The 13,424-nt window shown below is 37.2% G+C and overlaps 1 protein-coding gene across 2 annotated transcripts in view; it reads left to right on the plus strand.

Annotated features, from left to right (window-relative positions):
- IFT74 (intraflagellar transport 74) overlaps positions 1-13,424 on the plus strand; it is an 88,697-nt gene that overhangs the window by 42,887 nt on the left and 32,386 nt on the right. For both annotated transcript variants that reach the window (XR_010407928.1, XM_045882499.3), the window contains exon 13: positions 7,145-7,224. Coding sequence is in view for 1 of the 2 variants with exons in the window: in XM_045882499.3 (XP_045738455.1) it covers positions 7,145-7,224 (80 nt within the window). In the remaining variant the exon portion in view is untranslated. The remainder of the gene's footprint in view (positions 1-7,144; positions 7,225-13,424) is intronic.

The following is a 13,424-nucleotide window of genomic DNA, read 5'->3' on the forward strand; positions in this document are numbered from 1 at the left end:
TATAGAAATGCAGCTGACTTCGGTGCATTGATTTTTTTCCCCCTAAGTCTTGGTTAACTGTATTTTTTTTTTAACATTTTTTTAATTTAAATTCAGTTAATTAACATTTAATGTATTATTGGTTTCAGAGGTACAGGCCTGTGATTCATCAGTCTCATACCCAGTGCTCATTACATCACATGCCCTCCCTTAATATCCATCACCCAGTTACCCTTTCCCTCCATCTCCCTCCCCTCCAGCAGCACTCAGTTTGTTTCCTATGATTAAGTGTCTCTTATGGTTTGTCTCCCTCTCTAGTTTTGTCTTGTTTTATTTTTTCCTCTCTTCCCCCATATCTATAGCCATACCACCCTGAATGTGCCTGATATTGTCTGTGCATTAATTTTATATCCTGAGACTTTGCTTAATTCCTGTATCAGTTCTAGCAGTTTTTGGGTGGAGTCTTTTGGGTTTTCTACATAGAGTATCATGTCATTTGAGAAGAGTGAAAGTTTGACTTCTTTTTTGCTGATTCAGATGCCTTTTACTTCTTTTTGTTGTCTGATTGCTGAGGCTAAGACTTCCAGTACTATGTTGAACAGCAGTGGTGAGAGTGGACATTCCTGTCATGTTCCTGACCTTAGGGGAAAAGCACTCAGTTTTTCCCCATTGAGAATGATCCTTGCTGTGGGTTTTTCATAAGTGGCTTTTATGGTATTGAGGTATGTTCCTTCTATCCCTATACTGCAGAAAGCTTTTACCAAGAAAGGATGCTGTATTTTGTCAAATGCTTTTCCTGCAACTTTTGAGAGCATCATATGGTTTTTGTCCTTTCTTTTATTTTTTTTATTTTTATTTTTATTTTTTTTATTTTTTTTATTTATTTATTTGAGACAGAGAGAATGAGAGAGAGAGAGCACATGAGAGGGGGGAGGGTCAGAGGGAGAAGCAGGCTCCCTGCCAAGCAGGGAGCCCGATGCGGGACTCGATCCCGGGACTCCAGGATCATGACCTGAGCCGAAGGCAGTTGCTTAACCAACTGAGCCACCCAGGCGCCCTGTCCTTTCTTTTATTAATGTGGTGTATCACATGGATTGATTTGAGGGTGTTGAACCATCCTTGCAGCCCAGGAATAAATCCCATTTGGTTGTGGTGAATATAATCTTTTTAATGTACTGTTGGATCCTATTAGCTAGTATCTTGGTGAGAGTTTTTGCATCCATGTTCATCAGGGATATTGGTCTGTAATTCTCCTTTCTGGTGGGATCTTTGTCTGGTTTTGGGATCAACGTAATTCTGGCCTCATAGAATGAGTTTGGAAGTTTTCCTTCCATTTCTGTTTTTTGAAACAGCTTCAGAAAAATAGGTATTAATTCTTTTTTTTTTTTAAGGTTTTATTTATTTATTTGACAGAGAGAGCACAAGCAGGGGGAGTGGCAGAGGGAGAGGAAGAAGCAGGGAGAGGGAGAAGCACGCCCCCCACAGAGCAGGGGGAGCCTGATGCGGGACTCGATCCCAGAACCCCGGGATCATGACCTGAGCCGAAGGCAGTAGCTCAACCAGCTGAGCCACCCAGGTGCCCCAGTATTAATTCTTCTTAAAATGTTTGGTAGAATTCTGCGGGGAGGCCATCCAACCCTAGACTCTTGTTTGTTGGGAGATTTTTGATTACTGCTCCAATTTCTTTGCTGGTGATGGGTCTGTTCAGGTTTTCTATTTCTTCGGTTTTGGTAGTTTATATGTTTCTAGGAATGCATCCATTTCTTCCAGATTGCCTAATTTGTTGGCATATAAATTGCTCATCATGTGTTCTTATAATTGTATTTCATTGGTGTTGGTTGTGATCTCCTCTCTCATTTATGATTTTATTTATTTGGGTCCTTTTTCTTTTCATTTTGATAAGTCTGGCTGGTAGGGGTTTATAGATCTTATAAATTCTCTCAAAGAAACAGCACCTAGTTTCATTGATCTGTTCTCCTGGTTTTTTTTATTTCTATGTCATTGATTTCTGCTCTGATCTTTATTATTTCTCTTCTCCTGCTGGCTTTAGGCTTTATTTGCTATTCTTTTTTTTTTTTTTTTTAAAGATTTTATTTATTTTTCAACAGAGAGAGAGACAGCGAGAGAGGGAACACAAGCAGGGGGAGTGGGAGAAGGAGAAGCAGGCTTCCCGCTGAGCAGGGAGCCCAGTGTGGGACTCGATCCCAGGACCCTGGGATCACGACCTGAGCTGAAGGCAGACGCTTAACGACTGAGCCACCCAGGCGCCCTTTTTTTTTTTTTTTTTAAAGATTTTATTTATTTATTCATGAGAGACAGAGAGAGAGAGAGAGAGAGAGAGAGGCAGAGGGAGAAGCAGGCTCCCAAGGAGCAGGGAGCCCGATGCAGGACTTGATCCCAGGACCCTGAGATCATGACCTGAGCCGAAGGCAGATGCTTAACCATCTGAGCCACCCAGGCACCCTTATTTGCTATTCTTTTTCCAGCTCTTTTAGGTGTAAGATTAGGTTGTGTATTTGAGACTTTTCTTGCTTCTTGAGAAGGGCCTGTATTGCTATATACTTCTCTCTTTTCATTTGTTTCCATGTATTTTTTTTTTAAGATTTTATTTATTTGCATGAAGAGAGAGAGAGCACACAAGCAGGGGGAAAGGCAGAGGGAGAGGGAGAAGCAGGCTCCCTGCTGAGCAGGGAGCCCAACACGGGGCTCAATCCAAGGACCCTGGGATCATGACCTAAGCCGAAGGCAGATGCTTAACCAGCTTAGCCACCCAGGCACCCCATTTCCACGTATTTTTAAAATTCTTCTTTAATTTCCTGGCTATTAAGATGCTCTTTTACCTCCATGTGTTTGTGTTCCTTCCAAATTTTCTCTTGTGATTGAGTTCACATTTTAAAGCATTGTGGTCTGAAAATACGCATGGTATAATCTAAGACTTTTGGTACCAGTTGAGACCTGATTTGTGACCCCATATGTGATTTGTTCTGGAGAATGTCCCATGAACACTTGAGAAAATGTGTATTCTGTTTTTTTAGGATGAAATGTTCTGAATGTCTGTGTGTCATTCAAAGCCCCTGTTTCCTTGTTGATCTTCTGCTTAGATGATCTGTCCGTTGCAGTGAGTGGGATGTCCCCTACTATTTTTGCATTATTATCAATGTGTTTCTTTAATTTTGTTATTAATTGGTTTATATAATTGGCTGTTCCCAACTTAGGGGCATAGATATTTACAATTGTTAGATCTTGTTGTTGGATAAACCCTTTTATTATGATATAGTGTCCTTCTTCATCTGTTATTATAGTCTTTGTTTTAAAATCTAATTTGTCTGATACAAGGATTGCCACCCCAGCTTTCTTTTGATGTCCATTAGCATGATATATGGTTTTCCACCCCCTCACTTTAAGTCTGGAGGTGTCTTTGGGTCTAAAATGAGTCTCTTGTAGATACCATATTGATGGGTCTTATTTTTTTATCCAGTCTGATACCCTTTGTGTTTTGATTGGAGTTTTTAGTCCATTTACATTTAGAGTAAGTATTGAAAGTTATAAATTTAGTGCCATTGTATTACCTGTAACGTCACTGTTTCTGTAGATTGTCTATGTTCCTTTCTGGCCCTTGTTTCTTTGGGGCTCTCTCTTCACTTAATATTTCTTGCAGGGCTGGTTTAGTGTTCACAAATTCCTTTAGTTTTTGTTTGCCCTGGAAACTCTTTATCTCTCCTTCTATTCTGAATGACAGCCTTGCTGGCTAAAGTATTCTTGGCTGCATATTTTTCCCATTTAGCACATTGAATATATCATGCCTGTCCTTTCTGGTCTGCCAGGTTTCTATGAACAGGTCTGCTATCATTCTTATATTTCTACCCTTGTAGGTTAAGGATCTCTTGTCCTGAGCTGCTTTCAGGATTTTCTCTTTATATTTGAAATTTGCAAGTTTCACTATTATATGTCAAGGTGTTCACCTATTCTTACTGATTTTGAGGGGGTTCTCTTTGCATCCTGGACTAGAATGCCTGTTTCCTTCCCCAGATTAGGGAAGTTCTCAGCTATAATTTGTCCAAATAAACCTTCTGCCCCTCTCTCTGTCTCTTCATCTTCTGGGACCCCTATTATTCGAATATTATTTTGCTTTATAATATCACTGATTTGTCTAAGTCTCCCTTCGTGATCCAGTAGTTGTTTTTCTCTTTTTCTCAGCTTCCTTATTTTCCATCATTTTGTCTTTTATATGACTGACTCTCTTCTATATGACTGCCTCATTTATCCTAGCTGTTAGAGCCTCCATTTGTTACTGCAGCTCAGTATAGCATTTTTAATTTTGGCCTGATTAGAATTTAGTTCTTCTATTTCTATGGTAAGGGATTCTCCGGTGTTTTCTGTGGCTTTTTTGAGCCCAGCTAGTATCTTTATAATCCTTGTTTTGAATTCTAGTTTTGGCATCTTACTTATATCCATATTGATTAATTCCCTGGCAGTAAGTATTTCCTCCTGTTCTTTCCTTTGGGGTGAGTTTCTCTGTCTCATCATTATGTCCAGAAAAGAATAGAAGAAAGAGAGAGAGAGAAGACAAAAATAACAACAACACCACCAGAAAAAAAGCAAACAAAGCTAACCCTAAGAAAACAGAAACAAAACAAAATAAGAAAAAAATCAAACAAGAAGTAAAACAGAACAAAAAGATCCTGGGTGTATTTGGTCTGTTTATTAAAAGAAACTAGATTCCAAAATAGGAAAGAAATAAAAACTTATATATATACAAAAATAAAATAAAATACAATGAAAGGAAACCAAAAATAAAAATATATATATTATATATAAAAATTTTAAAAAAGAATTGAAAAAATAAGAGAATAGCTGGAAAAAAACTAAAGAATAATTAAAAAAAACAAACAAACATGAATGCTATATACTGTTTTCCCCAAGAGTTGAAGTTTTGCAAATTCTCTGTGATTAGTAAACTTTGTGCTAGCCGGTTATTCCTGCTATTCTTCTGGGGTAGGGGCCTGTTGTGCTGATTCTCAGGTGACCTTGCCTTGATGGAATTGCACCCCTGTTGCCAGGGGGTCAGGCTCAGTGTGAGTGGCTCCAGATTGCCTATGTGACGCTGTTTTGCTCCCTGAAGGCTTTCAGCACCAAAGGGTGGGGGGGAATGAAAATGGTGGTGCCCCAGTCTCTAGCCCTGGAGCTGAAGTTTGTGCCCCCCACTCTTCAGTGAGCCCTCACAGAAAAGCAGTCAATCACTCTTGTCTCCCTGGTCTCCATCTAAACTGTGTGTTCACCCAGTCTGTGACCGAGTGTTTTTATCTCAGGCATGCAACCCAGTTTTGAGTCTCCAGACTTTTTGGGTTCCTGTGGCACGGATCCACACTGTTCCTCCTAGGAACAGGAGCGGGGTCACCTGCGTTTCTGCTGGGTCCCTGCCCAGAAAGCAATTGTGTGACTGTGCAGCAGTTCTCAGTATGGCAACACCGAGCATAAAGCTGGCACCTAGTCTCACTTTTTTCAGCCAGCTTCCCCACTCTGATGCCTGGGAACTCTGCTGCTCTCAGGGCATCCCCATTCTTTTTGTGACCCCAGGGTTCCTGAGACCTCGCTTTCCCACCTGGAAATCTGCCCCACTTCGTCAACTAAGCACCTTTAAGCTAGGGACATCCCCCCCACCATAGCAGACCTCTGCAAGTTCCAATTTTGCACTCCTTTGCTTTAATACTTTGCAGTAGGCTCCTTAAGAAGGCTCCCTCCTCTCACTGTATCCTCCAGTGTATTGCCCTGGATTCACATCTCCACATCTCCTTCCAAAAAGTGGTTGCTTTTCTATTTGTAGAATTGCAGCATTTCTTTTCTCAGATCTTCAATTTCGCAGATGTTCAGAATGATTTGATAACTATCTAGCTGAATTCCAGGGACCAGATGAACTTAGTCCCCTACTCCTCCGCCATCTTAACTCCTTCCTGATTTATTTATTTATTTATTTATTTTAGAGAGAGAGAGAGAGAGTGATCAAGTGTGTGCGTGCATGAGTGGGGACAGGGGCAGAGGGAGGGGGAGAGAGAATCTCAAGCAGCCTCTGTGCTGAGCAGGGAGCCAATGCGGGGCTCAATCTCACAAGCTTAACCAACTGAGCCACCCAGGTGCCCCTGCTTTGCCCATTTTTTAATTGGGCTATTTATCTTTTTATTATTGTAAGAAATCTTTATATGTTCCAGAGACAGGTCTCTTATCAGATAAATTATTTGCAAAGTTTCTGTCCCATTCTGTGGGTTCTTTTAAATTTCTTAGGCGTCTTTTGAAGCACAAAAGTTTTAAATTTTGATAATGTCTAGTTTATTTTTTCTTTTGTTGCTTATGGTTTTGGTGACCTATCTAAGAAACCAGTTCCTAATCCAGAGTCAGGAAAAATCATGCCTCTGATTTATTCTTAGAATTTTATAGTTTTCCCCATATGTTTAGATCTATGATCCATTTTAAGTAAACTTTTGTATATGGTGTGAGGTAGGAGTTCAGTTTTATTCTTTTGTTTTTGCATATCCAGTTGTCCCAGCAACATTTATTGAAATATTCTTTCAACAGATATTATCTAATATTCTTTACCCACTTAATTATTTTGACACCGTTGTCAAAAATAGGTTGTATATAGTTACGGGGCCTCATTTCTTTACTCTCAATTTTATTTCATTACTGTATATGTCTTCCTTTATTCCAGTACCACACTATCTTAATTACCATAGCTTTGTAACAAGTACAGATGCTGTTTGTTAAAATTTTAACCTATATAATCTTCAGTCAATGATAAATTTTCTATTTTCTAATTTTTAAGACTAATTTGCCAATTTAGTTCAGTTTGTACAAACCAACAAAAAAGGTTGCTAAAGATTTTCCACTTTAATATCACAAGTTAAGCTCAAAAGAAGCATTGGGGAAGTGTCTGCTTTTGAAATCAGGCAACCTAACATTCTCAGAATATACTTATACTCTGAATATGAATCCTAAAGAAAGATCTGGAAAAGACTTTTCTCTTTAAATTTATAGTATTGTCTTCAGAATAGGGCATATTATATATAGATACTATTTTTGCAACTTAGAAAAGATTTCCTAACATCATTAAATGTTTCTACTGAATATCTAAATTGTCTGTCATAAATTTATTAACTAATATTTTCAACAGATTAACAGATATAAAAGAAAAAATAAACCAGTTTAATGAAGAAATTAGACAACTGGACATGGATTTAGAAGAACACCAAGGTAATTTTTCTGGAATTTTTATAATGTATAATAACAGATATATAGCAGTATTGATTTCATATTAACTTGGGCCTCAGGGACTATTTACCCGGGATTTATTATTTAATTCTTAATGAGATCCCTAACTTTAACTACTAAAATGCTTAACTGTACTTTAATAGTAAATATTATAATTAATGTTAAATTATTGCAGCTGACTAAAACCTTGAAATAAAATGGTGATATAATGACAAGAATTTATCTTGTTTTGCAGAACAATTTTTTTAAAAATGAAGTGAAACAGTTGAAAGTTGTTACAGATTTCTAATTTATACCTCCTTAATATGGTCAACTATAAATCAACTGGGGTAGGAATTGAGGAGGGGAGAGAGGATCATGTCACAAACAGAGAGAATTAATTCTGTAGGGGTCCCAGTAATGAGGTAGCAAGTACTGATTATTCTGATCCTTTTCCAACTTTCCCCAGCTGTGAGATTTGAAGAGCCAAAGGGACTAGAACACTTGTATGTGTTCTGGGGTGTGAACAAGTGGAAATGGGGTGTGAATAAGTGGAAATGCTTTTGGTGGCTGTTGGAGAGCTATAGTGTATGTGTGGTTGGGGGAAGAGATTGGGCATTATAGTTTCCTTACCAGCTTCTTTCTAATAAGGATGAGAAAGGTGGGTTCCTCATGGCACTTTAATCACAGATTAACTGCAAACCGGTATTTATGTGCTCTTGGATTAGGAAGAAGTGACTATATATTCTTATGAGTTACATATGGTATTGTAAACCGTATGCATATACGCGTATACCTATTATGGCTAAAGAAACACTCATAGCAGGGAAAAGAGGTGTTCTATTCCTAAATAAATTTTTTACTTCAGTTTTAAATGTAATGTATTAGTTTTATTTATATTTTTCTTGATGTATGAATAATAGCATTAGCTACTATTGATTGATTACTTACCTGGACTGGGCACTATGTGATCTTTGCAAGAACTTTTTGAAGTCTTATAAGCCCTTTTATACTTGTTGAAGCTCAGAGAAGTTTCTAAAATTCCCACAGCTAGTAAAGGGTAAAGTCTAGATTTAGACCAAGTTCTCTTTGATCCCAAAGTTTTATTCTCTTTCCAAGCCTAATCTTGGCTTTCTGATGTGAAGTGCTACATTTGTGAAATAAAAATATTCTTATGATATGCTTACATAGTTTTATTTACATATGGCTAGTAATGGCTTTAAGTAAGACATATTTAGGCATATTAGCCATATAAGGCAGACAAACTTTAAGTCCCAGTTATTAGGTAAATAAAACTTATCTGAGCTTTTATTTTCTCATCTGCAAAATGAATATAATGGTCCTTCCTCACTAAGGTTTATGAATATTAAATGGCATATATGGCAAGAGGGGCTCAAAATAAATTGTTAAGACTAAGGTCATATTTTCTTTATTAAATTATTTTATTGCTTTTAATTTATGTAGATCCAGTATTCTAGATTTTCTTTATTAACAAATTATTCTAAGAAATCTGATAATGTTCTTGATATTTTAGACACTTTATAGGAAACTTTCTGAATAATTTTCCTCATCCTAAATTTAAATTTCTAACAACATTCAATTTATTTTTCCAGTAAAGTAACTCATTTTGAGGGTACAATTTATTATTAATTGCTAGTTCTAAGATAAATAGAATGTTTTGAATTTTAGCTTCTGTTTTCCTTTTTGTTTTCTAGCCTTTGTCCTTTTTGATTAATGTGGAAAAAGACAATCTATAATGTTAGAAGGTTATATATTAGCTCAGGACTTCATTATTTCTTGCCAGACCTATCACAGTACACTTCCAACTGGTTGTCCCACTTCCAGTCTTGCCCCCTCTCAGATTCATCCACCACAGTGTTGCTAGAGTGACTTAATGTAAAACTGATTCTGTGTCATTCTCCTGCTTAACAGTGGCTCCCCATGACCTATGAGATAAAGTTTAAGAATCTTTGCATGGCATTATAGTCCCTCTGCAATCTGACCTGTATGTTGTCAGTCTCCTCTCTTACTCATCATCTCTATCCTTATATTCTAATAATCTCCTTATGGTACTCCACACCTCACCCCCTTTACGATAAATCAAACTGTTTCATGCTCAATCCTATGCTCCTACTATTTATTCCTTTGTCTTAAATGTTCTTTCCCTTGTTACTTACCTTGGTAATTTCTCATCTTTTAAAATCTACTTCAGATATCCTTTAATCCACCGTAATAACCCTAACTTCTCTCCTTGACCTATTTCTGGGCTGAGCTAAGTGAGTGACCTCCTCCATTATCAGAGCACACTGTGCATAAATATATCACTGTATTGACCACACTGTATTACCGCTATCTACTAGGATGTTTGTCTTTCCTCTGAGGCTATACATCCTCAAAGGATCTGGACTGTGTCTTATTCACTCTGGTAACCTCTTATCAACACAGTGTCTAGGAAAATAAACAATAAATGTTTGTGGCATGAATGAAACAGTGCTATACTTTAGCAGGGAAAGATTTGTAGAATGAACAAAAGATGGAAGTTGGGCTCTATCAATTCTTTGCACCCTTTAGTTCTTAGGATATACATATGCACTCTTTTCTAGAGATAGTTGGATTGGTTAACAAAGGTTTTATTATTTTCTAGAGGATTCCTACCTTGGATTCATGATTTCCAGTAAAGTGGTGGGTTCTCACCTACATCTGCATTCTCAGCAGTTCCTTGACACAAGATTGTAGATAATCCACTCCTTAAGATGTGGAGGATAATCAAGATATTTTGACTTTCCAATTCATATTTTTTCCTGCCTCAGGCTTTATTCCCTCTGGCCCATTTTACTAATTTTATAGATGCTACCTTAGCTTCCGCTATTTATGGTACCTTTGTATAATCCACCTAAGGCCACCTTTTGCCTTGTAGGGGTTCTGGTTAAGATAACATATAAACTATAAATGATGTTTGTATATGTCTCACTTTGTTAGTAGTTGTTTCATCCTTTCAGTTTTGCATAATTCATTTTAAATTCAGAGGCATCCTTGGATACTAGGCCAGGTACAGTTGTGTTTTCTGCTAGGTATTAATGGTGGCTGTGTAGTCCAATATCTTCCTTAAGTGCATTATATTTATTCATTTTGGCAAGTCTCTGAAGTTTTATTTTGCCAAAGGTTACATTGGGTAACTATGTCTCAAAGCTAACTAAGTAAATTCAGTGAACAGTTATTTGACTATTCTCTGAAAATCTTCATTGTGCAGATGCTGAGTTATCCTCATAATACACTTGGACTTTTGACCAATTCTAGATAGGCTTCTTTGATCTAAAATCTTTACTTTTTCTTTGTTAAGTGACCGAAAAAAATAATAATCTCCTTGCAAAAATTTCAGTATAATAAAATAGCATTTCTCTTTTCATACTGCTAAGGGATTTAATTTTATCATCTTGAATATTTTCTAGACTTCACCCAGATAGTAGTTTTACCTTGGTGATGGATGAGGTAATTTTTTTATATGGGTTCTAAACATATTTAGATTGAAATACATATACTGTCCTGTAAGTAATTGTTATTATTATTTATGCTAACTAGAAGCAATGAGAAATAGTTCTATTGAAAGTTACTAAAGTGGTCAGAATTTGGGTATAAACTACATCATTGCTAAAGCAGAGCATTATTGGCAGATGCTGTACTACTTTTCAGAAAAGGCAGAACCCATCCAGATTTCTCCTTTCTCAGCTAAATGCCAGCCATTAAATTTGCTTAATTGTTGCTTTTTAAATATTGCTTCTGCCTAAAGCCAGCAGAAGGGAAATAATAAAGATTAGAGTAGAAATAAATGATACAGAAACAAAAAAACTAGGAGGCACCTGGGTGGCTCAGTCAATTAAGCATCTGCCTTTGGCTCAGGTCATGATCCCAGTGTCCTGGGATCAAGCACTGTGTTGGGCTCCCTGCATAGCAGGGAGTCTGCTTCTCCCTCTCACTCTCCCTCTGTGCTCTCTCTCTCAAATAAAATCTTTAAAAAAAGAAGAAGAAACAAAAAGTCAGTAGAACAGATCAATGAAACCAGAAGCTGGTTCTTTGAAGGAATTAATAAAATTGATAACCCCCTAGTCACTTACCAAAAAGAAAAGAGAAAGGACCCAAATAAATAAAATCACAAATGAGGAGAAATAACCAACACAGAAATGCAAACAAAAGAGAACATTATGAAAAATTATATACTAACAAATTGGGCAATCTGGAAGAAATTGATAAATTCCTAGAAACATATAAACTACCAAATCTGAAACAGGAAGAAATAGAAAACTTGAACAGACCCATAACCAGCAAAGAAACTTAAGCAGTAATCAAAAATCTCCGAACAAAACGAAAGTCCCGGGGCCAGATGGCTTCCCAGGGGAATTCTACCAAACATTTAAAGAAGAGTTAATACCTATTCTTCTCGAACTATTCCAAAAAATAGAAATGGAATCCAAACTCATTCTATGAGGCCAGCATTACCCTGATTTCAAAACCAAAGACTCCATTAAAAAACAGAACTACAGGCCAATATCGCTGATGAACATGGATGCAAAAATTCTCAACAAAATACTAGCAAATCAAATCCCACAGTACATTAAAAGAATCATTCACCATGATCAAGTGGGATTTATTCCTGGGTTGCAGGGGTGGTTCAATATTTGCAAATCCTTCAACATGATACCCCACATTAATAAAAGAAAAGAACCATATGATCCTCTCAATAGACGCAGAAGAAGCATTTGACAAAGTACAGCATCCATTCTTAATAAAAACTCTCAACAAAGTAGAGATAGAGGGAAGATACCTCAACATCCTAAAAGCCATATATGAAGGATCAATAACTAATATCACCCTCAATGGGGGAAAACAGAGCTTTTCCTCTACAGTCAGGAGCAAAACAGGGATGTCCACTCTTACCATTGTTATTTACTATAGTACTGGAAGTCCTAGCCTCAGCAATCAGACAAATAAAAGACATCCAAATCGGCAAGGAAGATGACATGATACTTTATATAAAAAACCCAAAAGGGGCTTCTGGCTGGCTCAATCAGAAGAGCATAGGCCTTTTGATCTTGGGGTTGTGAGTTTGAGCCCCACGTTGGATGTAGAGATTACTTAAAAAAAACAAAATCTTAAAAAAACAACCAAAAAAGTCCAAAAGACTCCACCAAAAAAAATTGCTAGAACTGATACACGAATTTAGTAAAGTCACAAGATGCAATATCAGTGTACAGAAATCTGTTGCATGTCTATGCAGCAATAATGAAGCAGCAGAAAGGATAAATCAAGGAATCGCTCCCATTTACAATTGCACCAAAAACCATAAGATACCTAGGAATAAACCTAACCAAAGAGGTAGGAAATCTGTACTCTGAAAACTATAACACACATAGGAAAGAAATTGAAGGTGACACAAAGAAATGGAAAAACATTCCATGCTCATGGATAGGAAGAACAAATATTGTTAAAGTGTCGATACTACCCAAAGCAATCTACACATTTAATGCAATCCTGATCAAAATACTACCAGCATTTTTCAGCTAGAATAAACAATCCTAAAATATGTATGGAACCAGAAAAGACCCCAGATAGCCAAAGCAATCTTGAAAAAGCAAAGCTTGAGGCATCACAGTTCTGGACTTCAAGTGATATTACAAAGCTGTAGTGATCAAGACAGTATAGTACTGGCAGAAAAACAGACACATAGATCAGTGGAACAGAACAGAGAACCCAGAAATGGACCCACAACTATATGATCAACTAATCCAACAAAGCCAGAAAGACTTAATGGGAAAAAGACAGTCTCTTCAAATGGTGTTGGGAAAACTGGACCACTTTCTTACACCATGCACAAAAATAAATTCAAAATGGATGAAAGACCTAAATTGAGACAGGAAACTATCAAAATCCTAGAGGAGAACACAGGCAGTAACCTCTTGGACATTGGCTGTAGTAACTTTTTTTTTTTATTATATTATGTTAATCACCATACATTACATCATTAGTTTTTGATGTAGTGTTCCATGATTCATTGTTTGCATATAACACCCAGTGCTCCATGCAGAACGTGCCCTCTTTAATACCCATCACCAGGCTACCCATCCCCCCACCCCCCTCCCTTCTAGAACCCTCAGTTTGTTTTTCAGAGTCCATAGTCTCTCATGGTTCGTCTCCCCCTCCAATTTCCC

The sequence above is a fragment of the Mirounga angustirostris genome, unplaced genomic scaffold (genome assembly GCF_029215605.1).
Source record: "Mirounga angustirostris isolate CCGP_5_RB_7025 unplaced genomic scaffold, mMirAng1.0.hap1 SCAF_15, whole genome shotgun sequence".
NCBI classification, from domain to species: Eukaryota; Metazoa; Chordata; class Mammalia; order Carnivora; family Phocidae; genus Mirounga; species Mirounga angustirostris.